Source organism: Ranitomeya imitator, chromosome 1 (genome assembly GCF_032444005.1).
Source record: "Ranitomeya imitator isolate aRanImi1 chromosome 1, aRanImi1.pri, whole genome shotgun sequence".
Lineage (NCBI taxonomy): Eukaryota > Metazoa > Chordata > Amphibia > Anura > Dendrobatidae > Ranitomeya > Ranitomeya imitator.
In genome coordinates, this window is record NC_091282.1 from 1208283853 (window position 1) to 1208311743 (window position 27891).

General features: G+C 43.6%; 1 protein-coding gene across 2 annotated transcripts in view; it reads left to right on the forward strand.

The window, feature by feature from the left end:
* LOC138657272 (histamine H2 receptor-like) overlaps nt 1–27891 on the forward strand; it is a 155139-nt gene that overhangs the window by 110393 nt on the left and 16855 nt on the right. For both annotated transcript variants that reach the window (XM_069744953.1, XM_069744954.1), the window contains exon 3: nt 24793–24969. In XM_069744953.1, the coding sequence (XP_069601054.1) occupies nt 24793–24969 (177 nt within the window). The remainder of the gene's footprint in view (nt 1–24792; nt 24970–27891) is intronic.

The window sequence follows — 27891 nt, forward strand, 5'->3', positions numbered from 1 at the left end:
CTCGGTAAGCACCCGAGAATGGGTGGATAACACTTTATCCCAGCACATTCGCTCATCATTAGAGTAATTTTTTCGTTATCCTCCCATCGTCGTCTTCCAAATACATTACTATCTTCTATATCCGTAGGATTTTTTGCTGGATGAGTTGTACTTTTTCCATATAATAGACTGGAAAGTGGGAAAAAAATGTCAAGTGTGCTGAAATCTTAACATATAAAAAACAGTTCCTTTATTGTTTTTTTAATTAAGTCTTCATTATGGGGTAAAAAATAACCTTGCAACATAATTCTCCAGGTCAGTGCAATTGCGGTGAACCCAAACATGAATACTTTTTTTCTTATTGAAAGATTCCTAAGGTTGTAAAAAGAAAAAATAATCATTTTCTAAGACATGCAACATTTTTATTTTTCTGTTATTAGAACTGTATCAGGGCTTGTTTTTGTTTTTTTTTTTGCTTAGCAAGCTGACGCTTTTATCGCATTCTTTTACAGAGGTGCAGAAAACCAAATTAATCACAATTTTGGTGTTTACATTTTTTTTTATGGAATTTACCATTTGTGTTAATTTTATATTTTGATTAGAAATGTACACATGTGATGTCTATTGTTTATTTATTTTCAAAAGTGAAATGGAGAGTGGCGGGGTTTATTCAAATTTTTAGACACTTTTCAAAACTTTTTATTTTGTAGTCTCCAATCCTTTGATCTCTTGTTTTATAAATGCTAATATTACTGTATTGCAGTGTATACCTCCTATGATGCCAAGTCTAATGATTGACAGATGGACTAAAATGGCACCCATGGAGGTCTCCAATTGGCCTTCGACTCCCATGACAGCCCACCCTCGATAAAGCTGTGAGGGGCACGCATACCCTAACAATCACCCTGTTTAAATACCACTGTCAGTGGATTAAGAGTGGCATTTAAATGTTGAAACCGCAGCAATCAGAGCTACAGTAGCTCTGGTCTCTGCTTTCACAGGAAGATGGGCAACCAAAGATTTGCAATCCCCGAAGGGAGTAGAGTGTATCAAAAGGCACTAGAGACATAGAGAACCAATACAAAATATATGCGAAAACGAAGATCAGAACAATTGGTTTAAAAAGATTTGTAAAGCTTTATTAAATACAACATTTTAGAATTGACACACAAAACAAATTCCTGACAAATTTTTGGATGAGGGACTGCAGAAACCCCAGTAGTAAAAGCCCCCAACTAAAAATAATTTACATTACAAAGAAATAGTAAAAACAAAAAAAGTCACAAATATATCACTAGTAAAGATATGACCATACAGTAATTACAACAAAGTTATGATGGATGTTGGAGACACAAATAAAGTCAATCCCACAGGAAGAATCCAACGGCGAAACAAGAGAAGACAGAGTAAAGTCAATAATGGAGAGCTCACCACCAAACACCCGACGCGCGTTTCACAAATGCTTCCTCAGGGGTGATAAAAATGTGACGGGCACGTGAACCCCAACAATCGCACTGTTTAAATACCACCATCAGTGATTTGGAGTGCCATTTAAATGTTGAAACATCAGCAATCGGAAGATGACGGGTAGATGCTGGGTATGGTGTGCCATATACTGGTACTTGGGTATGTCGCTCAATACCTCAGCATCAACATGTGACATATTATTACATCCCACGTCAGTAAGAGGTTAAGGAGAACTATGTCTGCCTTCTGGTCAGTGCAATGTCCTCTACTGAAAATTGGTTCATTACAGTAAAGTCAGGGATAATTACTATGTGATGCGCTCTCTGGAGGACCTCTCTTTATTACACAGATAATCCTTTGATATAAAAAGACATAATGTAATGCTTAATTTCTTCTTACTGGTAGGGTTCAGCTGATCGCTGTTTGCTACATAGTCCCGTTTATTAAGGAAACAAGATGTAATTCCCCATACTGCCTGCTGTAGCAGTAGAGAGCTTCCCAACCTGAAAAGACCTGAGCATAGCCGGTTAGAGAGGTCAGCTTGACGTCGATCAGCTGATCGCCAGGACAACTTCTAGCCAAAAATCAGGTTATTGGAAACGAAAACTGAAAATTCTCTTCCCTCATCAATAAATATCATATTATTCTTTTCACAGGTTTTCTTTTTCAGATGTAAAAGACGTGCATTTCTTCCTTATTATCCTATTCAATGTCTTGATCTGTCACATTTCGAACAAGCTAAAATATTCAACTCTAAATGACTCTTTTTAAAGTGTTTAAACCTGTCAAAATATGCAGTAAGCGTTCTCCTGCCAGACGATGAGGAGCTTGTTATTCTATAAATGCTCATTAATATTAATGGCGGCCCAGAAGATTGTTAATAGAGATGGTGGCAAATTCTTTTCTTTTTTGTCAGTTCTCCAAAATGCAAATCTCTCTGATTCTCTGCAGATCACAAATTTGGAAATGGCATTCTACCATCTGTGAGCTTCACGTGTAGATCTATCTAATGGAGCATTGCTGCAAAGAAGCCCAGTACTGCGCACACAATGGGTCAGACCTATAGTATTAAAATTCTGTAAAATACAGTGCCTTGAGGTCCAAAATACAGAGCTAGGCAGGAGAAATTTACAAGATCTAGACAACAAACCACCCATCGCACGTTCCGTTGTCACTTTTTGAGCGATATGTGACCAAACTCATTACTAGAACTTACCATACTCTTGTCCAGTGGGAGCTTTTTTCTGTCAAGGGCCATTCGGAGTTTTATACCATCCTTCGGGGGTCATACAATAATATCAACTTGAAAACTATTCTGCTGTATTTGGTCAAACATTTAATTAACTTCCCCAAACGTGATGACTGGAGCTGATTTTCGTTAGTGCAGCTATGATGTTAGGTGTTATGGACGATGTATCTTCTCGTAACTGCTTATCCAGATTTGTGTCGGTCTGCAACGCAGGCGACTCTTTGTGAATATAAGTTTTGTAAAGAACTCACAGCAGTAAGTCGCCCGGAACACAGATTTCTATTACACTGCAGGTCTCCTCAAAGTGGGAAATCCATCACTGCTCACATTACATTTATAGGACTCAAGCAGTAGGAGATCTGTTGTATACATCACACCAGAGACACCAAGGCTATTGTTTTTACCATATAGGAGACCTCAAGACTGCTGTATATATATAACATAGGAGACACTAAGTCTGCTGTATATACATCACATAGGAGACACTAAGACTGCTGTATATACATGACATAGACACCAAGACTGCTGTATACATCACATAGGAAACACCAAGACTGCTGTATACATCCCATAGGAGACACTGAGTCTGCTGTATATATATCATATAGGAGACACCGAGTCTGCTGTATATATATCATATAAGAGACACTGAGTCTGCTGTATATACATGAGATAGACACAAAGACTGCTGTATACATCACATAGGAGACACTGAGACTGCAGTATATGCATCCAACAGGAGTCACCAAGAGTGACATATATCACATAGTAGATATCAAGACTGCCGCATATGCATCATATATGAGATATAGAAACTGGATTATTAATAAGGTGTTGTGAATTCTGTTGTCAAGCTCCCTCCTGTGGTCGTGAATGGTACTTCGGTGAGTTCTGTCCGTGGGCTCCCTCTGGTGGCTGTGAGTGGAGCTGCTGCTTCTGAGGTTCCTTACACAGGTGACGGGGTTTATCCTTTGGTTTGCTGCTCTATTTAACTCCACTTAGATCGTTACTCCATGCCAGCTGTCAATGTTTCTGCATTGCTTCAGTTCGCTCTTGGATCTTTCTGAGACCTGTCTCTTCCTGCAAGAAGCTAAGTCCCTGTTTGTTATTTTCTGTTCATGGTTTTCTAGTCCAGCTTGCTTTCATTATTTTGTCTTGCTAGCTGGAAGCTCTGGGATGCAGGGTGGCGCCTCCGCACCGTGAGTCGGTGCGGGGGTCTTTTTGCACACTCTGTGTGGTCTTTTCTAGTTTTTGTGCTGACCGCAAAGATACCTTTCCTATCCTCCTTCTATTTAGTTAGTCTGATCTCCATGTGCTAAAACCTGTTTCATTTCTGTGTTTGTGACTTTCATCTTAACTCACAGTTAATATATGTGGGGGGCTGCCTTTTTCCTTTGGGGAATTTCTCTGAGGCAAGGTAGGCTTTACTTTCTATCTCTAGGGCTAGCTAGTTCTTAGGCTGTGACGAGGCGCCTAGGGAGCGTCAGGAGCGCTCCACGGCTATTTCTAGTGTGTGTGATAGGATTAGGGATTGCAGTCAGCAGAGCTCCCACATCCCAGAGCTTGTCCTGTTTGAGGTATAACTATCAGGTCATTCCTGGTGCTCCTAACCACCAGGTCATAACAGTACAGCTGGCCCAAAGTATTAATGCATCTCAATAGAGGGATAAGAGAAGCTCTGAAACCATTTTTTTTTCTTTGCACTGTGTTTTGTCTTTCTTTTCCCCTAGACCTTTGGGTGGTTCAGGACACAGGTGTAGAGATGGACATTCAAGGTCTGTCCTCTTGTGTGGATCATCTCACTGCAAGGGTACAAAACATTCAAGATTTTGTGGTTCAGAATCCTATGTTAGAGCCTAGAATTCCTATTCCTGATTTATTTTCTGGGAATAGAGCTAAGTTTCTGAATTTCAAAAATAATTGTAAACTATTTCTAGCTTTGAAACCCCGCTCCTCTGGTGACTCCGCTCAACAAGTAAAAATCATTATTTCTTTGTTGCGTGGTGACCCTCAAGACTGGGCATTTTCCCTTGCGCCAGGAGATCCTGCATTGCGTGATGTTGATGCGTTTTTTCTGGCGCTTGGATTGCTTTATGATGAACCAAATTCCGTGGATCAGGCAGAGAAAATCTTGCTGGCATTGTGTCAGGGTCAGGATGAAGCAGAGGTGTACTGTCAGAAGTTTAGAAAGTGGTCTGTGCTTACTCAGTGGAATGAATGTGCCCTGGCGGCAATTTTCAGAAAGGGTCTTTCTGAAGCCCTTAAGGATGTCATGGTGGGATTTCCCACGCCTGCTGGTCTGAATGAGTCTATGTCCTTGGCCATTCAGATCGATCGGCGCTTGCGTGAGCGCAAAGCTGTGCACCATTTGGCGGTGTTCTCTGAGCATAGGCCTGAGCCTATGCAGTGTGATAGGACTTTAACCAGAGCTGAACGGCAAAAACACAGACGTCGGAATAGACTGTGTTTTTACTGTGGTGAATCCACTCATGCTATCTCCGATTGTCCTAATCGCACTAAGCGGTTCGCTAGGTCTGCCACCATTGGTACAGTACAGTCTAAATTTCTTTTGTCCGTTACTCTGATTTGCTCTCTGTCATCCTATTCTGTTATGGCATTTGTGGATTCAGGCGCTGCCCTGAATTTTATGGACTTAGAGTTTGCTAGGCGCTGTGGTTTTTCCTTGGAGTCCTTGCAGTATCCTATTCCATTGAGAGGAATTGATGCTACACCTTTGGCCAAGAATAAACCTCAATACTGGACGCAATTGACCATGTGCATGGCTCCTGCACATCAGGAGGATATTCGCTTTTTGGTGTTGCATAAGCTGCATGATGTGGTCGTTTTGGGGTTGCCATGGCTACAGGTCCATAATCCAGTATTGGATTGGAAATCTATGTCTGTGTCCAGCTGGGGTTGTCAAGGGGTACATGGTGATGTTCCATTGTTGTCAATTTCGCCTTTCACTCCTTCTGAAGTCCCTGAGTTTTTATCAGATTACCGGGATGTATTTGAGGAGCCTAAATCCGGTGCCCTACCTCCTCATAGGGATTGCGATTGTGCTATTAATTTGATTCCCGGTAGTAAGTTTCCTAAGGGCCGACTGTTTAATTTATCTGTGCCAGAGCACGCTGCTATGCGGAGCTATATAAAGGAATCCTTGGAGAAGGGTCATATTCGCCCGTCGTCGTCACCATTGGGAGCAGGGTTCTTTTTTGTGGCCAAGAAGGATGGCTCTTTAAGACCTTGTATTGACTACCGCCTTCTTAATAAGATCACAGTCAAATTTCAGTATCCTTTGCCGCTGATGTCTGATCTGTTTGCTCGGATTAAGGGGGCTAGTTGGTTCACCAAGATAGATCTTCGAGGGGCGTATAATCTTGTGCGAATTAAACAGGGTGATGAATGGAAAACAGCATTTAATACGCCCGAGGGCCATTTTGAGTACCTGGTTAAGCCATTCGTGGTTTCTAATGCTCCATCTGTGTTTCAGTCCTTTATGCATGACATATTCCGAGAGTACCTGGATAGATTCATAATTGTATATTTGGATGACATTTTGGTCTTTTCGGATGATTGGGAGTCTCATGTGAAGCAGGTCAGAATGGTGTTCCAGGTCCTTTGTGCGAATTCCTTGTTTGTGAAGGGGTCTAAGTGTCTCTTTGGAGTTCAGAAGGTTTCGTTTTTGGGTTTAATTTTTTCCCCTTCTACTATCGAGATGGACCCTGTTAAGGTCCAGGCCATTTATGATTGGACTCATCCGACATCGGTGAAGAGCCTACAGAAATTCCCGGGCTTTGCTAATTTTTACCGTCGCTTCATCGCTAATTTTTCTAGTGTTGCTAAACCGTTGACTGATTTGACCAAGAAAGGTGCTGATGTGTCCTCTGCGGCTGTAGAGGCTTTTCAGGAGTTGAAGAGTCGTTTTTCTTCTGCCCCTGTGCTGTGCCAGCCAGATGTTTCACTCCCGTTTCAGGTCGAGGTTGATGCTTCTGAGATTGGAGCAGGGGCTGTTTTGTCGCAAAGAAGTTCTGATGGCTCGGTGATGAAACCTTGTGCCTTCTTTTCTAGAAAATTCTCGCCTGCTGAGCGCAATTATGATGTTGGCAATCGAGAGTTGTTGGCTATGAAGTGGGCATTCGAGGAGTGGCGACATTGGCTTGAAGGAGCTAAACATCGCGTGGTGGTCTTGACGGATCACAAGAATTTGACTTATCTCGAGTCTGCCAAACGGTTGAATCCTAGACAGGCTCGATGGTCGCTCTTTTTCTCCCGTTTTGATTTTGTGGTTTCATACCTTCCGGGATCTAAGAATGTGAAGGCTGTAATGCCCTGTCAAGGAGTTTTGTGCCTGACTCTCCGGGTGTTCCGGAGCCGGCGGATATTCTTAAAGAGGGGGTAATTTTGTCTGCCATGTCCCCTGATTTGCGGCGCTTGCTGCAGAAGTTTCAGGCTGATAGACCTGACCGTTGTCCATCGGAGAAACTGTTTGTCCCTGATAGATGGACTAGTAGAGTTATCTCTGAGGGTCATTGTTCGGTGTTGGCTGGTCATCCTGGAATCTTTGGTACCAGAGATTTGGTGGCTAGATCCTTTTGGTGGCCTTCTTTGTCACGGGATGTGCGTTCTTTTGTGCAGTCCTGTGGGACTTGTGCTCGGGCTAAGCCCTGCTGTTCTCGTGCCAGTGGGTTGCTTTTGCCCTTGCCGGTCCCGAAGAGGCCCTGGACGCATATTTCCATGGATTTTATTTCTGATCTCCCTGTTTCTCAAAGGATGTCGGTCATTTGGGTGGTTTGTGATCGCTTCTCGAAGATGGTCCATTTGGTACCCTTGTCTAAATTACCTTCCTCCTCTGATTTGGTGCCATTGTTTTTCCAGCATGTGGTTCGTTTGCATGGCATTCCGGAGAACATCGTCTCGGACAGAGGTTCCCAGTTTGTTTCAAGGTTTTGGCGGTCCTTTTGTGCTAAGATGGGCATTGATTTGTCTTTTTCTTCGGCTTTCCATCCTCAGACTAATGGCCAAACCGAACGAACTAATCAGACTTTGGAAACATATCTGAGATGTTTTGTTTCTGCTGATCAGGATGATTGGGTGTCCTTCTTTCCTTTGGCTGAGTTCGCCCTTAATAATCGGGCCAGCTCGGCTACTTTGGTTTCTCCTTTTTTCTGCAATTCTGGTTTCCATCCTCGTTTCTCTTCAGGGCAAGTTGAGCCTTCGGACTGTCCTGGTGTGGATACTGTGGTGGACAGGTTGCAGCAGATTTGGGCTCATGTGGTGGACAATTTGACATTGTCCCAGGAGAAGGCTCAACGTTTCACTAACTGCCGGCGCTGTGTTGGTCCCCGACTTCGGGTTGGGGATTTGGTTTGGTTGTCATCTCGTCATGTTCCTATGAAGGTTTCCTCTCCTAAGTTTAAGCCTCGTTTCATTGGGCCATATAAGATTTCTGAAATTCTTAATCCTGTGTCATTTCGTTTAGACCTTCCAGCTTCTTTTGCCATCCATAATGTGTTCCATAGGTCGTTGTTGCGGAGATACGTAGCGCCTATGGTTCCCTCCGTTGATCCTCCTGCCCCGGTGTTGGTCGAGGGGGAGTTGGAGTATGTGGTGGAGAAGATTTTGGATTCTCGTGTTTCAAGACGGAAACTCCAGTACCTGGTCAAGTGGAAGGGTTATGGTCAAGAGGATAATTCCTGGGTTTTTGCCTCTGATGTTCATGCTGCCGATCTAGTTTGTGCCTTTCATTTGGCTTGTCCTGATCGGCCTGGGGGCTCTGGTGAGGGTTCGGTGACCCCTCCTCAAGGGGGGGGGTACTGTTGTGAATTCTGTTGTCAAGCTCCCTCCTGTGGTCGTGAATGGTACTTCAGTGAGTTCTGTCCGTGGGCTCCCTCTGGTGGCTGTGAGTGGAGCTGCTGCTTCTGAAGTTCCTTACACAGGTGTCGGGGTTTATCCTTTGGTTTGCTGCTCTATTTAACTCCACTTAGATCGTTACTCCATGCCAGCTGTCAATGTTTTTTGCATTGCATCAATTCGCTCTTGGATCTTTCTGAGACTTGTCTCTTCCTGCAAGAAGCTAAGTCCCCGTTTGTTATTTTCTGTTCATGGTTTTCTAGTCCAGCTTGCTTTCATTATTTTGTCTTGCTAGCTGGAAGCTCTGGGATGCAGGGTGGCGCCTCCGCACCGTGAGTCGGTGCGGCGGTCTTTTTGCACACTCTGCGTGGTCTTTTCTAGTTTTTGTGCTGACCGCAAAGATACCTTTCCTATCCTCTGTCTATTTAGTTAGTCTGGCCTCCCTGTGCTAAAACCTGTTTCATTTCTGTGTTTGTGACTTTCATCTTAACTCACAGTTAATATATGTGGGGGGCTGCCTTTTTCCTTTGGGGAATTTCTTTGAGGCAAGGTAGGCTTTACTTTCTATCTCTAGGGCTAGCTAGTTCTTAGGCTGTGACGAGGCGCCTAGGGAGCGTCAGGAGCGCTCCACGGCTATTTCTAGTGTGTGTGATAGGATTAGGGATTGCGGTCAGCAGAGCTCCCACATCCCAGAGCTTGTCCTGTTTGAGGTTTAACTATCAGGTCATTCCTGGTGCTCCTAACCACCAGGTCATAACATAAGGAGAGTGGAGAAAGTCACAACCAGCGACCTACAGAGGCTTTTATCCCAGAGAAATAAAGGGTCAATGGTTTACATTGAAATAACAGTTCCAACATCATCTGACTTGGGACAGTCCTGAGTTTTTGACTTTTTGTTTTAACCATGATGGAAGAAATGTTTTTCATATGGGGCTATAAAATAATAGGCAGGTAGTCGCTAATTAATCTGCCTCTTTGGCACGGCAATGATCTCTGCCGGCACAGGCAGTGTCTTCCTGCTTCATTTCACCATTTGTCAACAGAGCAGCTCTTTCTCTTCCGCTCTGCTCAATCAATGGAGCGTGATTGCTGATATCATGCTGATTGACAGACGGCTCCCCGCAGATAGGTGGCAGGGAGCCGGCTATTAATCAGCATGACATTGGCAGAGAGGCCCTGTTGACAGAGGAAATAGGAAGAGAAGATGCTGCTCTGTCGAGTTACAGTCATCAGAAGCTGCAGGAGCGGTCTGTGGCCACGCTGAGCCTGTAGAGATCGGTGCAGGGCAGGACAGGCAGGTAGTCAACAATTACCTTCTTGTAAGCTCTTAGCCCCATGGAGAAAAATATCCAAAATTCTGGATTACCCCTTTAAGTCTTATAGAATTATCTCTGCATAGCTGGACTCTTTCCAAGTTTTGATATTTAAAATATGTTTGTGTTAGAAGCTCTGCGGACAAAAGACGTCACCATGGCCGTAATGTCCAGATGGAGGAGACAGGCAAAGTGGCAACTCCAATCAGAAAGATTATGGCCCGTACGTCACTTTATAGGTGATACCCCCATTATAATGACTCATAATGTCTGTGGAGTTGGTGTTTATCACTATATTGACACTATATGGTGGTAATGTTGGAGTTTATTTTTATTGTGCTTTTATTTAGTAACGGTTGTACAATTAGAGAGGTGTATAGCGGTATTATTGGTCATTTTAGTCTGTAAATCTGTTCACACCACTGGATGGCCCTGACCAGCCATTGTTGAGATGTTCAGAAATCAGTTGTCCCGGACCATTCCCAGTGTGCCTAGTATGTTTCTTATATTTCGCCATTCATTCTGTTAATATACTCGTACAAGTGCTTAGTATGCGGGAAGCGTGTTCTCTTTTCTCCCCCCTGAACGTCTTTATTTAATAAATTGGTATCCATCCCCCCTCTGCCGATGAGCTGCGGAGATTCCCTCTACAATATTAAAATGGAACAGATTTTAAAGAGTGTTCATTATAAGAAGCCTCCAGACTTCATTCATTCTGGGGTTGACCTATAAATGGATTACGTGTCAGGCTACACACCGGAGGCAGGGCGTAATATCGGCGCTAGATGAATCGTTCCCTCCGGAACATTACCAAATTGTTTTTTCATTGGATAATTTAACATTAAACAACTTAACGTTAAAAAAAAAGCTACACGTACAAAAAAAAAAAAGGCTTAACTAATGGTGGAAAATTATTAAAACATTTCAAACAAAGAAAAATATGGATGAAAGGGCTGATTTTCTTCACCGTTTGGAAATGGTTTTTGGCGACTGCTCAAGCACCTACTGATATTTTCTCTGCTGAACGTTTCATGAAGTTTCCATGATTGCCCACAAGATAGGTAACGCCAGGGCTGTAGTCGGTGATTGATCCACAATCTAAGAGGAGATGTATATCATTCCTCAGACGTGATGATCAGGTAGAAGGATTGATGATAAGGCTTCTTTCACACTAGCGTCGGAATCTCCCCGTCGCAATGCGTCGGGGAGAGATTCCGACGCTAGCGTTTGCTGCATTGCACAATAGAGGCAGCGGATGCATTTTTCCGGCGCATCCGCTGCCCCATTGTAAGGTGCGGGGAGGTGGGGGCGGAGTTCCGGCCGCGCATGCGCGGTCGGAAAAAGCGGTCCGTCAGGAGCAAAAAACGTTACATGTAGCGTTTTTTGCTCCCGACGTTCCGCCAAAGCATGACGCATCCGTCGCTCGACGGATGCGACGTGTGGCAATCCGTCCCAAATGTGTCGTCAATGCAAGTCTATGGGGAAAAAACGCATCCTGCAAGCACTTTTGCAGGATGCGTTTTTTCTGCAAAACGACGCATTGTGACGGATTGCAGAAAACGCTAGTGTGAAAGTAGCCTAAGAACGCTGCTGAAAATCATGCTCAAAGCTTCTCAAAAGACCAAAATTCTGGAAAATGCATCATTTATGGGCAAAGGTGAAATTACTCCAGGCTGGTGGTCAGTGGTCATAAATTCTTCTGAACCTTCTAACACCTAATATTGACTCAGGCTGAAGCATGAATATTATACCCGGGGAATGGAGAATACGGCTAGGAAAATTGCATTCACCACCTATAGAGCCCTTCACTCTCTTAGAACTATTACAACAAGTTTTCGACTAACCCCAGGACTTACAACATAGGGTACAATTTTTATCTTGTGGTGTCCGTTGACGTTTTTGCACCATATTCTTCATGCAGCTAATATCTTCAGCACCAAGGACAGAGGCAGGCTCCAGACTACAGGATCCAGGAGGGCGAAACTTTACTATGTAGATTGCATAAGGTCTTATCTACAGAGATTTTGTTCTTTGTTTCAAATAATATACATCTAATTATAACAGCAGTTATTCAGTCCCATAAAGATACCATCTGCTGCGCAGAGAAAGAGGCCCTGTGTGTACATGGGGATATTCGTATAAAGCCCACATTAATGGAGTGCTCACATAATAAAGCAGAAAGCTATATGGATATGAGATAGATAGATAGATAGATAGATAATAGATAGAAAATAGATAATTTTAGATAGATAATAGATAGATGATAGATAGATAATAGATAGATAATAGATGATTTATAGATAGTTAATAGATGGATAATAGATAGATAGATAGATAGATAGATAGATAGATAGATAGATAGATAGATAGATAGATAGATAGATAAATAGGTAATACATAAATAATAGAATATACACTGCTCAAAAAAATAAAGGGAACACTAAAGTCCCACATCCTAGATATCACTAAATGAAATATTCCAGTTGTAAATCTTTATTCATTACATAGTGGAATGTGTTGAGAACAATAAAACCTAAAAATTGTCAATGTAAATCACAACTAACAACCCACGGAGGTCTGGAGTTGGAATGATGCTCAAAATCTTAGTGGAAAATGAAGTTAAAGGCTGATCCAACTTCAGTGGAAATGCCTCAAGACAAGGATATGATGCTCAGTAGTGTGTCTGGCCTCCACGTGCCTGTATGACCTCCATACAATGCCTGAGCATGCTTCTGATGAGGCAGCGGATGGTCTCCTGAGGGATCTCGTCCCAGACCTGGACCAGTCCATAGCTTCAATGCCTTCATCTTGCAGGAACTGCTGACACACTCCAGCCACATGAGGTCTGGCATTGTCCTGCATTAGGAGGAACCCAGGGCCAACCGCACCAGCATATGGTCTCACAAGGGGTCTGAGGATCTCATCTCGGTACCTAATGGCAGTCAGGCTACCTCTGGCGAGCACATGGAGGGCTGTGTGGCCCTCCAAAGAAATACAGCCCCACACCATTACTGACCCACTGCCAAACCGGTCATGCTGAAGAATGATGCAGGCAGCAGATCGCTCTCCATGGCGTCTCCAGACTCTGTCACATGTGCTCAGTGTGCTTTCATCTGTGAAGAGCACAGGGCACCAGTGGCGAATTTGCCAATCCTGGTGTTCTGTGGCAAATGCCAAGTGTTCTGTACGGTGTTGGGCTGTGTGCACAACCCCCATCTGTGGACGTCGGGCACTCAGACCATCCTCAAGAAGTCTGTTTCTAACCATTTGTGCAGACACATGTACATTTGTGGCCTGCTGGAGGTCATTTTGCAGGGCTCTGGCAGTGCTCCTCCTGTTCCTCCTTGCACAAAGTCTGAGGTAGCTATCCTGCTGCTGGGTTGTTGCCCTCCACATCTCCTGGTGTACTGGCCTGTCTCCTGGTAGAGCCTCCTGTTGTGAATTCTGTGGTCAAGCTCCCTCCTGTGGTCATGAGTGGTACTTCGGCTGGTTCTGTCTATGAGCTTCCGCTGGTGGATGTGAGTGGGGCTGCGGCTTCTGAGTTTCCTTGCTCAGGTGACGAGGTTAAGTCGTTAGGTGCTGCTCTATTTAACTCCACCTAGTTCTTTGTTCCTGACCTCCAGTCAATGTTCCAGTATTGGTCTGACTCTCTTCTGGATCGTTCTTGTGGCCTGTCTGCCCTGCATAAGCTAAGTTCTGCTTGTGTTACTTTTGTTTGCTATATTTTCTGTCCAGCTTGCTATATTGGTTTTTCTTGCTTGCTGGAAGCTCTGAGACGCAGAGGGAGCACCTCCGTACCGTTAGTCGGTGCGGAGGGTCTTTTTGCCCCCTCTGCGTGGTTGTTTGTAGGTTTTTGTGCTGACCGCAAAGCTATCTTTCCTATCCTCGGTCTATTCAGTAAGTCGGGCCTCACTTTGCTAAAATCTATTTCATCTCTGTGTTTGTATTTTCATCTTAACTCACAGTCATTATATGTGGGGGGCTGCCTTTTCCTTTGGGGAATTTCTCTGAGGCAAGGTAGGCTTATTTTTCTATCTTCAGGGCTAGTTAGTTTCTCAGGCTGTGCCGAGTTGCATAGGGAGCGTTAGGCGCAATCCACGGCTACCTCTAGTGTGGTATGATAGGATTAGGGATTGCGGTCAGCAGAGTTCCCACGTCTCAGAGCTCATCCTATGTTAGTAACTATCAGGTCACTTTGTGTGCTCTTAACCACTAGGTCCATTGTGGTTCTGAATCACCTGTTCATAACAGTACTGGAGGCCCAAAGTACTAATGCTTCTCAATAGAGGGAAAAGAGAAGTTCTGAGACCATTTTTTTTTCTTTGCACTGTGTTTTGTCTTTCTTTTCCCCTTTACATCAGGGTGGTTCAGAACACAGGTGTAGACATGGACATTCAAGGTCTGTCCTCTTTGATGGATAATCTCGCTATAAGTGTTCAGAACATTCAAGATTTAGTGGTTCAGAATCCTATGTTAGAACCTAAAATTCCTATTCCTGAGTTATTTTCTGGAGATAGAGCTAAGTTTCTGAATTTCAAAAATAATTGTAAATTATTTCTGGCTTTGAAACCCCGCTCCTCTGGTGACCCTGTTCAACAAGTAAAAATCATTATTTCTTTGTTACGTGGCGACCCTCAAGACTGGGCATTTTCCCTTGCGCCAGGAGATCCTGCACTATGTGATATTGATGCGTTTTTTCTGGCGCTCGGATTGCTTTATGACGAACCTAATTCAGTGGATCAGGCAGAGAAAATCTTGCTGGCTCTGTGTCAGGGTCAGGATGAGGTAGAGATATATTGTCAGAAATTTAGGACATGGTCTGTGCTCACTCAATGGAATGAAAGTGCCCTGGCAGCAATTTTCAGAAAGGGTCTCTCTGAAGCCCTTAAGGATGTCATGGTGGGATTTCCTATGCCTGCTGGTCTGAATGAGTCTATGTCTTTGGCCATTCAGATCGATCGACGCTTACGTGAGCGTAAAACTGTGCACCATTTGGCGGTATTATCTGAGCATAAACCTGAGCCTATGCAATGCAATAGGACTTTGACCAGAGCTGAACGGCAAGAACACAGACGACGGAATGGGCTGTGTTTTTACTGTGGTGATTCCACTCATGCTATCTCCGATTGTCCTAAGCGCACTAAGTGGTTCGCTAGGTCTGCCACCATTGGTACGGTACAGTCTAAATTTCTTTTGTCCGTTACTTTGATCTGCTCTTTGTCATCCTATTCTGTCATGGCATTTGTGGATTCAGGCGCTGCCCTGAATTTGATGGACTTGGAGTATGCTAGGCGCTGTGGGTTTTTCTTAGAGCCCTTGCAGTATCCTATTCCATTGAGAGAAATTGATGCTACGCGTTTGGCCAAGAATAAGCCTCAGTACTGGACCCAGCTGACCATGTGCATGGCTCCTGTGCATCAGGAGGATATTCGCTTTTTGGTGTTGCATAATCTGCATGATGTGGTCGTGTTGGGGTTGCCATGGCTACAAGTCCATAACCCAGTATTGGATTGGAAATCAATGTCTGTGTCCAGCTGGGGTTGTCAGGGGGTACATGGTGATGTTCCATTTCTGTCTATTTCATCATCCACCCCTTCTGAGGTCCCAGAGTTCTTGTCGGATTACCGGGATGTATTTGATGAGCCCAAGTCTAGTGCCCTACCTCCGCATAGGGATTGTGATTGTGGTATCGATTTGATTCCTGGTAGTAAGTTTCCTAAAGGTCGACTGTTTAATTTGTCTGTGCCTGAGCACGCCGCTATGCGGAGTTACGTAAAGGAATCCTTGGAGAAGGGTCATATTCGCCCGTCGTCGTTGCCATTGGGAGCAGGGTTCTTTTTTGTGGCCAAGAAGGATGGTTCGCTGAGACCTTGTATTGACTACCGCCTTCTAAATGAAATCACGGTCAAATTTCAGTACCCCTTGCCGCTGCTGTCTGATTTGTTTGCTCGGATTAAGGGGGCTAGTTGGTTCACCAAGATAGATCTTCGTGGTGCGTATAATCTTGTGCGCATTAAACAGGGCGATGAATGGAAAACAGCATTTAATACGCCTGAGGGCCATTTTGAGTACCTGGTTATGCCATTCGGGCTTTCTAATGCTCCATCAGTGTTTCAGTCCTTTATGCATGACATCTTCCGAGAGTACCTGGATAAATTCCTGATTGTATACTTGGATCATATTTTGGTCTTCTCGGATGATTGGGAGTCTCACGTGAAGCAGGTCAGAATGGTGTTCCAGGTCCTGCGTGCGAATTCCTTGTTTGTGAAGGGGTCAAAGTGTCTCTTTGGTGTTCAGAAGGTTTCATTTTTGGGTTTCATTTTTTCCCCTTCTACTATCGAGATGGACCCTGTTAAAGTTCAGGCCATTTATGATTGGACTCAGCCGACATCTCTGAAGAGTCTGCAAAAGTTCCTGGGCTTTGCTAATTTTTATCGCCGCTTCATCAATAATTTTTCTAGTATTGCTAAACCGTTGACTGATTTAACCAAGAAGGGTGCTGATGTGGTCAATTGGTCTTCTGCTGCTGTGGAAGCTTTTCAAGAGTTGAAGTGTCGTTTTTCTTCTGCCCCTGTGTTGTGTCAACCAGATGTTTCGCTCCCGTTCCAGGTCGAGGTTGATGCTTCTGAGATTGGAGCAGGGGCTGTTTTGTCGCAGAGAAGTTCTGATGGCTCGGTGATGAAACCATGCGCCTTCTTTTCCAGGAAGTTTTCGCCTGCTGAGCGTAATTATGATGTTGGCAATCGAGAGTTGCTGGCCATGAAGTGGGCATTCGAGGAGTGGCGTCATTGGCTTGAAGGAGCTAAGCATCGCGTGGTGGTCTTGACTGATCACAAGAACTTGACTTATCTCGAGTCTGCCAAACGGTTGAATCCTAGACAGGCTCGTTGGTCCCTGTTTTTCTCTCGTTTTGACTTTGTGGTTTCGTACCTTCCGGGCTCTAAAAATGTGAAGGCGGATGCCCTGTCTAGAAGTTTTGTGCCCGACTCTCCGGATTTGTCTGAGCCGGCGGGTATTCTCAAGGAGGGGGTAATTTTGTCTGCCATCTCCCCTGATTTGCGGCGGGTGCTGCAAAAATTTCAGGCTAATAGACCTGACCGTTGCCCAGCGGAGAAACTGTTTGTCCCTGATAAATGGACGAGTAGAGTTATCTCTGAGGTTCATTGTTCGGTGTTGGCTGGTCATCCTGGAATCTTTGGTACCAGAGATTTGGTGACTAGATCCTTTTGGTGGCCGTCTCTGTCGCGGGATGTGCATTCGTTTGTGCAGTCCTGTGGGATTTGTGCTCGGGCTAAGCCCTGCTGTTCTCGTGCCAGTGGGTTGCTTTTGCCCTTGCCAGTCCCGAAGAAGCCCTGGACACATATCTCTATGGATTTTATTTCGGATCTCCCCGTCTCTCAAAAAATGTCGGTCATTTGGGTTGTTTGTGATCGCTTCTCGAAGATGGTCCATTTGGTACCCTTGTCTAAATTGCCTTCCTCCTCTGATTTGGTACCATTGTTCTTCCAGCATGTGGTTCGTTTACATGGCATTCCGGAGAACATCGTTTCTGACAGAGGTTCCCAGTTTGTTTCGAGGTTTTACATAGTAACATAGTAACATAGTTAGTAAGGCCGAAAAAAGACATTTGTCCATCCAGTTCAGCCTATATTCCATCATAAAAAATTGGAGCTGGTGGCAGTGGGATTTGTCCTGTGCATTTGGGAGGCTTTGTAGCGACTGGCGGCATTTATAACTATTGTTCCGTGCCTGAGTAGATATATCACCCTCGCTGCGGGGGGTTTTGGCGAGCCTTTTGTGCTAGGATGGGCATTGATTTGTCTTTTTCCTCGGCTTTCCATCCTCAGACAAATGGCCAGACTGAACGAACCAATCAGACCTTGGAAACATATCTGAGATGTTTTGTTTCTGCCGATCAGGATGATTGGGTGTCTTTTTTGCCATTGGCTGAGTTCGCCCTTAATAATCGGGCCAGCTCGCCTACTTTGGCTTCGCCGTTTTTCTGCAATTCTGGTTTCCATCCTCTTTTCTCTTCAGGGCAGGTTGAGTCTTCTGACTGTCCTGGTGTGGATACTGTGGTGGATAGGTTGCAGCAGATTTGGACTCATGTGGTGGACAATTTGACATTGTCTCAGGAGAAGGCTCAACGTTTCGCTAACCGCAGGCGCTGTGTGGGTCCCCGACTTCGTGTTGGGGATTTGGTTTGGTTGTCATCTCGTTATATTCCTATGAAAGTTTCCTCTCCTAAGTTTAAGCCTCGTTTCATTGGTCCGTATAGGATTTCTGAGGTTCTTAATCCTGTGTCTTTTCGTTTGACCCTTCCAGTTTCTTTTTCCATCCATACGTATTCCATAGGTCATTGTTGCGGAGATACGTGGCACCTGTGGTTCCATCCGTTGATCCTCCTGCCCCGGTTTTGGTTGAGGGGGAGTTGGAGTATATAGTGGAGAAGATTTTGGATTCTCGTATTTCGAGACGGAAACTTCAGTACCTGGTTAAGTGGAAGGGTTATGGTCATTCTGATGTTCATGCTGCCGATCTGGTTCGTGCCTTTCATTTGGCTCATCCTGGTCGGCCTGGGGGCTCTGGTGAGGGTTCGGTGACCCCTCCTTAAGGGGGGGGTACTGTTGTGAATTCTGTGGTCAAGCTCCCTCCTGTGGTCATGAGTGGTACTTCGGCTTGTTCTGTCTATGAGCTTCCGCTTGTGGATGTGAGTGGGGCTGCGGCTTCTGAGTTTCCTTCCTCAGGTGACGAGGTTAAGTCGTTAGGTGCTGCTCTATTTAACTCCACCTAGTTCTTTGTCTGGCATCCAGTCAATGTTCCAGTATTGGTCTGGCTCTCCTGGATCGTTCTTGTGGCCTGTCTGCCCTGCATAAGCTAAGTTCTGCTTGTGTTACTTTTGTTTGCTATATTTTCTGTCCAGCTTGCTATATTGGTTTTTCTTGCTTGCTGGAAGCTCTGAGACGCAGAGGGAGGACCTCCGTACCGTTAGTCGGTGCGGAGGGTCTTTTTGCCCCCTCTGCGTGGTTGTTTGTAGGTTTTTGTGCTGACCGCAAAGCTATCTTTCCTATCCTCGGTCTATTCAGTAAGTCGGGCCTCACTTTGCTAAAATCTATTTCATCTCTGTGTTTGTATTTTCATCTTAACTCACAGTCATTATATGTGGGGGGCTGCCTTTTCCTTTGGGGAATTTCTCTGAGGCAAGGTAGGCTTATTTTTCTATCTTCAGGGCTAGTTAGTTTCTCAGGCTGTGCCGAGTTGCATAGGGAGCGTTAGGCGCAATCCACGGCTACCTCTATTGTGGTATGATAGGATTAGGGATTGTGGTCAGCAGAGTTCCCACGTCTCAGAGCTCGTCCTATGTTAGTAATTATCAGGTCACTTTGTGTGCTCTTAACCACTAGGTCCATTGTGGTTCTGAATCACCTGTTCATAACAGCCTCCAGCCTCTGGACACTACGCTGACAGACACAGCAAACCTTCTTGCCACAGCTCGCATTAATGTGCCATCCTGGATGAGCTGCACTATCTGAGCCACTTGTTTGGGTTGTAGAGTCCGTCTCATGCTACCACGAGTGTGAAAGCACAACCAACATTCAAAAGTGACCAAAACATCACCCATAAAGCATTGGTACTGAGATGTGGTCTGTGGTCCCCACCTGCAGAACCACTCCTTTATTGAGGGTGACTTGATAATTGCCAATAATTTCCATCTGCTATCTATTCCATTTGCACAACAGCATGTGAAATTGATTGTCAATCAGTGTTGCTTCCTAAGTGGACAGTTTGATTTCACAGAAGTTTGATTTACTTGGAGTCATATTCAGTTGTTTAAGTGTTCCCTTTATTTTTTGAGCAATATATAATAGATAGATAATAGATGATAGATAGTCAATAGATAGATAGATACTCTAGATAGGCTTAAGATTAATACCAGACAAGCTGGATGATATGAGATCAGGGGGCTATGAGTGCCGGATCATCACTTCCAGGATTCCTTCTTAGTGATATTGGCTGGATATTCGGCTTGTTGTCCGGCTGCAGAAAAAATTTGGAGTCAATCAGATGCCTCCCTGATGGTCTTACATGATGGATTTTTATCTGCCTATGTTTCTCAGCATAGAGAACACTATTAATGCTGACAAAATCCCTAACTCCATTTGCTAAGATTCAGTCCCGAACTTGCAGGACCCTCCCTCATGCCTCACACGTGCCTGCAGACCCTCATTGTTGTGCCCCTCATTAGGTACCGTTACACTTAATGATTTACCAACGATCACAACCAGCGATACGACCTGGCCGTGATCGTTGGTAAGTCGTTGTGTGGTCGCTGGGGAGCTGTCACACAGACAGCTCTCCGGCGACGAACGATGCCGAAGTCCCCGGGTAACCAGGGTAAACATTGGGAACTAAGCGCAGGGACGCGCTTAGTAACCCGATGTTTACCCTGGTTACCATTGTAAAAGTAAAAAAAAAACACTACATACTTATATTCCTGTCGCGTCCCCCAGCGTCAGCTTCCCTGCACTGTGTAAGCGCTTGCCGGAAAGCAGAGCGGTGACGTCACCGCTGTGCTCTGCTTTACGACCGGCCGGCGCTGACACTGGGGGACGCACGGAAGCTGACGCTGAAGGATGTGACAGGAATGTAAGTATGTAGTGTTTTTTTTTTTAACTTTTACAATGGTAACCAGGGTAAACATCGGGTTACTAAGCGCGGCCCTGCGCTTAGTAACCCGATGTTTACCCTGGTTACCAGTGAAGACATCGCTGAATCGGCGTCACACACGCCGATTCAGCGATGTCAGCGGGTGATCCAGCGACGAAATAAAGTCCTGATCATTCCCCAGCGACCAACGATCTCCCAGCAGGGGCCTGATCATTGGTCGCTGTTACGCATAACGATTTAGTTAACGATATTGTTGCTACGTCACAAAGAGCAACAATATCGTTAACGATATCGTTATGTGTGACGGTACCTTTAGACCCTTCAAACTTCTTTCTGTTACAAACCAAATATCTCACATCCAGAACACCTGCTGCCATACTGCTGCACCCCAGTTCCTATGTTTTCACGCACAGTTGGGTCACTTGATCTGGTTTCCAGAAGAAAGGTTTGGTTTATTAGCTGCAGTTCTTCCACGAAGATGACTTCTGGCCAGAATTCTCTGAACAGCAGAGGGCTGTATCTGGGTCGCACAGTTTGCTTGCTACCAGTTCTGAGCTGATGGCTCTGCTGGACATCTTCCGATTTTGAAGGGAAGTAAGCTTGATGTCTTCTATCTTCTTCTGCATAGTCTCCTTGGTCTACCACAGTGTCTATGGCCACACGACATTGCCCATTTCTTGTTGCTTCCTCAAAAAATCTTGAACCACACATTTTTAAACCCCAGTTTGCTTAAAAATCTTTTGCCAGTGAGAGACCTTGCTGATGCAGTATAACTACCTTGTGTCTTGTTGCTGTGTTCATCCTTACCGAGGTGTATGACCTGTGTCTTGAAAACCATTAATCTGTTCCTCACCCAATTTTAAGCCTTTTACACAGCAAGATTGCCTTACGCAGGCGTGTACTATGGAGGACAGAGAATGAACTTCAATCCAATATTGCAGCCAGCATGCAGCCAGCGGGTAAGGAAAGGGTGAATCATACACCCGAAAACCCCGCCTCTAAGGCTGAAAATTGTTCCCTCCAAATTCAGGTGACAGAGTCCCTTTAACGTCAGGTTATAAGCTTTTATTTACATAACATGGATAAGCGACATAACTTCTGTCAGGGAGTTTACCACTACTTCTACTATTATTTATTTTTATGCTACTACTATTGCTACTTCTTCTACCACTACTTGTACTACTATTTATTTTTATACCACTACTACTGCTACTTCTACTTTTTCTTCTACCAGTACTGCTTCTACTACTTCTCTACTTCTATTTTTACTTCTACTACTTCCACTATTTCTACTACTGCTACTACTTCTTCTATTGCTACTTGTTTTCTACTACTACCACTACTGCTAATACTACTTTTACTACAACTACTGCTTTCTCTAGTACCACTTCTCCTACTACTACGATAACTTCTACAACTACCACTACGATTTCTTCTGCTTCTTTCTTCTAGTACTTCTATTACCACTACTTCTTCTACCACTATTACAATTACTTCTGCTATTATTACTACTTCTACTACTAACACTACACACTACTAATAGCACTACTTCTATGTTTATGTCTAGTCTACTTCTATTTCTACTACTACTTCTACTACGATTACTTCTTATACTATTATTACTCCTACTACTTTTACTACTCTTAGTAGTAGTACTACTACCACTACTTCTTCTAATACTATTACCACTACTTTTACTACCACTACTACCAATACTATGATTATGTCTGCTACTTGTATTCCTACTACTACTACTATGTCCGCTACTACACTACTACTTTTACATTGACCTAATGCCCCGCTAATTTATAAAACAAACTTCTCCAAACTAGGGTTTTGATAGCAGCAATAATGTATAGGACTCCTCTATCACATCCCAGAATTAATAAATACAGACCAGATCCCATAAAAAAATATAATAACCCCCTACTGTAGGAACCATTTTTATTTTTTTTTGCACTATTGTTTTTCCTACCCTTCCCCCAGCCAAAGCTTTTGTATTTTTCTTCTGGCATGGCCATATGAGGTCAGTGCTTTACATCTTATAGTTTTGAGTTACTTAATTCTCCTTACCATATAATGTTCTTAAAAATGGGGGAAAAAATCCAACTCAGGTGAAATGGAAAAAAAAAGGACATCTTGTCATTGTTTTTTGTGTTTAATTCTTATGGCATTCATTGTATGGCAAAATGATCTGCCAGGACAGTATAATTACAGCGATACCAGTCATGTACGGTTTTAATAAATTCAGAACTTTTCAATAAAAATAATTTTACTATGTGCACAAAATTCTGCAACTCTTTTTTATTTTTCCGTTGATTGAACTGTATGATGGATAGATTCCTGTATGCAGAGCTGTTGCTTGGTACCATATTGGGGTATATTTTTGCATTTTTATCATTTTAATTTCATGCTTTTTGCGGAGGTACGGTAACCAGAAAACAGCAATTCTGGAATTTTGATTTGTTTCCCTTTATGGAATTTACCGTATGAGTTAAATAATTTTTATATTTTGATAGAATGGAGATACCAAATATTCTTAATGTATTAATTTCTTGGATTAGGCAAAGGAGGGTTACTTCAACGTATATATTTCTTTATATATAAGTATTTATAGATATTTATATTTTTTATGTTTTTTTTTTTTTCAATTTATTTTTTAACATATTCTTTAGTTTTTAGTTCCCCTCCGGGACTTGAATCTAAAATCCTGTGCTAAATATTGCAATACTATCTTGCAGTATATAGTGAAATTAATGATCTGCCAGTCACCGGCTGGGCTTTAGAGTAGCATCAAGTTAGCCCATCAACACTCCATAAATGCGATGGGGGGTGATGGGTGCTCGAAACAACCCCAACACTAGTTAGAACCACTTGCAGTATATGCCACTGTCAAAGATTGATAGTGAGAGTAAGTGGTGAAACTGCTGCGATTGGTGAGAAACGAGGGCAAATATGCCTCTCGGCCGGGTCACGACAGAAGGAGGTGCTGGAGCTCCAGGTTATGGCCAAGAACGACTCTGAAGACTTCCACCGAGAACCTCACAATTCCTTCCGTCTTTCTTCACCGTGCTGAGTATTATATTGTATCTGACAGAGTTTTCATATTCTTCTGCTGTCATTGCTCTTTTCTAATAATTTCATGGTGCTTTTATGTGAAGATGGAGGATCTCCCAGCGTGAAGGCTTCACGTCATAATGCATTTGTCATGGATCCGCTCCTCATATGAGACTCACGGAGCAGCTGATGGTGAAAGAGGCTGTAAGGGAAGACTTATAGGAATGGGAGTAATATACCAGTCCTGAAAAAAGTATAATCATAAGCTTTGATTAGTTTTACAAACAGTTGTCAAATGAGTAGTGGGGATGTCGAAAAGTTAGGTTTGCTTGTGCATCATGGCTGGGGCGCCATTCCACCTGGGGCCTGGAGCCTATGAGGGACAATAGGTCAATTTGGCCCATATGACCAAAAAACAAAAATATTAAAGAGGTTTTCCAAATTAATAACCCGGTTTCAGATGTAGTTTATTAAAAAAAAAAAAAAAAAGCAGACGTTGCTTTACTGATCTTCCTCAGGTCCAGTGCTGAGTCCCTGCCTCTGCTCCCAGTGTTTCGTATTGCCGGCAGCGCTGACATGACATCGAGGGCGCTGCAGCCAGTCAGTGGTGAACTCAACAGTTCTGCCCAAGGGGGAGATTCAGCACTGGTCCTGAGGACGGTGAGTAAGGGATATAATGTTTTTTATAAAATAAGCTGACACCGGCGGACAGGGGGTTTTCTAAAACAAACACCTGTGATAGTTGGGGACCCAACATTTGGGTCCACTAGCTTCATGGTATGCCACTGTTTATATGTTACCTAGAATGGCCACATGTAGGAGACTGAAACATACCTGGTTGTCACTCAACATTGTGAGCATCTCCACCTTCTACCATCAGATAAAATTTCCACCGGAGGACCTGCCATGTCCATGTATATTGACCAGGATGTAATACTTAGTTTCTCCAGTGGTGGTGCTGCAGGCAAATGAACATGTGCTACCAAGTTTATCCCACCGATCACAGCTGATCACTATGATGATTGGGGGCTATTCTAACAAAAAAGGGACTTTCAAAACCCCAAAAAACACCTCTAACCCTTTCTGGCCTGAGCTATGAATGTAAAATTTGTAAATGCAAAATTGTTATTGAAGAAAAAACCACGAATGCTGAGTTATCATTGGTGTATCCTAGTGATGTACAAGAGCTCATGTTTTGTTTTGCAGTATCATCTATGAAGTCACCGGCATGTGGCTGTTTGGGAGACAGTTCTGCAAGGTGTGGATCTCATTTGATGTCATGTTCTGCACGGCGTCCATCGTCACCCTGTGTTTTATCAGTCTGGACAGATACTGCTCTGTGGTCACCCCGTATCACTATTCAAAGAGGATGTCGCGTCGCAGGTGAGTACAAGTCACGCTCACTTACATTGTTTAGACATTAACATGAGCTCCAAACCTGGCAATAGAAATAATGGCAGCAGCGGGAGAGGAGTATGCTGATTTTGTTACAGGCAGTGACTTATTTTTTGGTAATTAAAGCAAGGTTGCATTTGATGGTGCAGGTGCATGGAATAGACATGGACGGAAAGCCATGAAATCAAAGTGATCATGAAAGATATGATTAACACAGAAGGTGAGTAAGTTGAACTTGATGGGGGCAGTGACCTCTAGAGCTCTATAGGATGCAGCGGTGATTAAGAAAAGGAAATCTAGAAGCTAATGAGCTCTAAGGATTAATGACAGATACAGATGAGTGTGCTGATTTTGTTGGGAGGCAGTGACCTACACATTCATGTCATTGTGTTAGTAATGGCAGGACTGCTTGTCATAGGGACAGAATCGGGATGATGATGGCGTTGGCACATACTGATGCCAACCAGATGATAAGAAAGATGACGGCACCTGTAGATTCATGCGACTGTACTGAGAGATCTGAAATGCACCTGATGTGATCAGGAATAGATAATCAAGTAGCCAATCAGAGCATGGAAAGTGTAACAGCAGTATAAGAAGACTGTGCTGATCTTGAGTGAGGCAGTGACCTGTACATCCATGTGAGTACATTATAGGGGAAAGAAAAGCAGCGAGCTGTACTCTTATGGAATGATGTTAGTGGGCACAGCAGAATGGCAGTCTGACAGGGAAAGTGACAAGAGGGAGGCAGGAATAGAACATTCTGTAGCCATTCAGATTGTGACAGAGGAAGATTGTGCTGATGATGTTGGAGGAGACAGTGACCTGTATATTCATGTGGTTATGTACAGGTTGGATAAGACCCCATATGGCAGATACAGAGACCTAAATTGAATACAGTTAGGGCCAGAAATATTTGGACAGTGACACAAGTTTTGTTATTTTAGCTGTTTACAAAAACATGTTCAGAAATACAATTATATATATAATATGTGCTGAAAGTGCACACTCCCAGCTGCAATATGATAGTTTCCACATCCAAATCGGAGAAAGGGTTTAGGAATCATAGCTCTGTAATGCATAGCGTCCTCTTTTTCAAGGGACCAAAAGTAATTGGACAATGGACTCTAAGGGCTGCAATTAACTCTGAAGGCGTCTCCCTCGTTAACCTGTAATCAATGAAGTAGTTAAAAGGTCAGGGGTGGATTCCAGGTGTGTGGTTTTGCATTTGGAAGCTGTTGCTGTGAGCAGACAACATGCGGTCAAAGGAACTCTCAATTGAGGTGAAGCAGAAAATCCTGAGGCTGAAAAAAAAGAAAAAATCCATCAGAGAGATAGCAGACATGCTTGGAGTAGCAAAATCAACAGTTGGGTACATTCTGAGAAAAAAGGAATTGACTGGTGAGCTTGGGAACTCAAAAAGGCCTGGGCGTCCACGGATGACAACAGTGGTGGATGATCGCCGCATACTTAATTTGGTGAAGAAGAACCCGTTCACAACATCAACTGAAGTCCAGAACACTCTCAGTGAAGTAGGTGTATCTGTCTCTAAGTCAACAGGAAAGAGAAGACTCCATGACAGTAAATACAAAGGGTTCACATCTAGATGCAAACCATTCATCAATACCAAAAATAGACAGAAAAACACCTCAAGAAGCCAGCTCAGTTCTGGAAAAGTATTCTATGGACAGATGAGACAAAGATCAACCTGTACCAGAATGATGGGAAGAAAAAAGTTTGGAGAAGAAAGGGAACGGCACATGATCCAAGGCACACCACATCCTCTGTAAAACATGGTGGAGGCAACGTGATGGCATGGGCATGCATGGCTTTCAATGGCACTGGGTCACTTGTGTTTATTGATGACATAAGAGCAGACAAGAGTAGCCGGATGAATTCTGAAGTGTACCGGGATATACTTTCAGCCCAGATTCAGCCAAATGCTGCAAAGTTGATTGGACGGCGCTTCATAGTACAGATGGACTATGACCCCAAGCATACAGCCAAAGCTACCCAGGAGTTCATGAGTGCCAAAAAGTGGAACATTCTGCAATGGCCAAGTCAATCTCCAGATCTAAACCCAATTGAGCATGCATTTCACTTGCTGAAATCCAGACTTAAGACGGAAAGACCCACAAACAAGCAAGACCTGAAGGCTGCGGCTGTAAAGGCCTGGCAAAGCATTAAGAAGGAGGAAACCCAGCGTTTGGTGATGTCCATGGGTTCCAGACTTAAGGCAGTGATTGCCTCCAAAGGATTTGCAACAAAATATTGAAAATAAAAATATTTTGTTTGGGTTATGTTTATTTGTCCAATTACTTTTCACCTCCTAAAATGTGGAGTGTTTGTAAAGAAATGTGTACAATTCCTACATTTTCTATCAGATATTTTTGTTCAACCCTTCAAATTAAACGTTACAATCTGCACTTGAATTCTGTTGTAGAGGTTTCATTTCAAATCCAATGTGGTGGCATGCAGAGCCCAACTCGCGAAAATTGTGTCACTGTCCAAATATTTCTGGCCCTAACTGTATGTGACATACTGTACATATCAGAAGAGAATGATGACAGCAGCAGAAGTTGAGTGTGCTGATCTTGAGGGAGGCAGTGACCTGTACATTAAGGAAAGAAAAGCAGTGACCTGCACTTTTCACGGTGTGATGTTTGCAGGTATAGCAGAATGGCATGAGGCAGGGACAGTTACATTTTTAGAATGGTTGAAATGTGTCCATCAAGTTACACCGAAGGATGTTAAAAAGAAAATACATAAGGATTAGAATCACCCCCCTATTCCTCACTTAAAACTAAAGAAATTGAAATAAAAGAATTAGCATGTTCAATATTTCTACATCTTTAAAAATTAGTCTATAAAACATAAAATAATATACCAAAAAAGATAAATGCCTTAAAG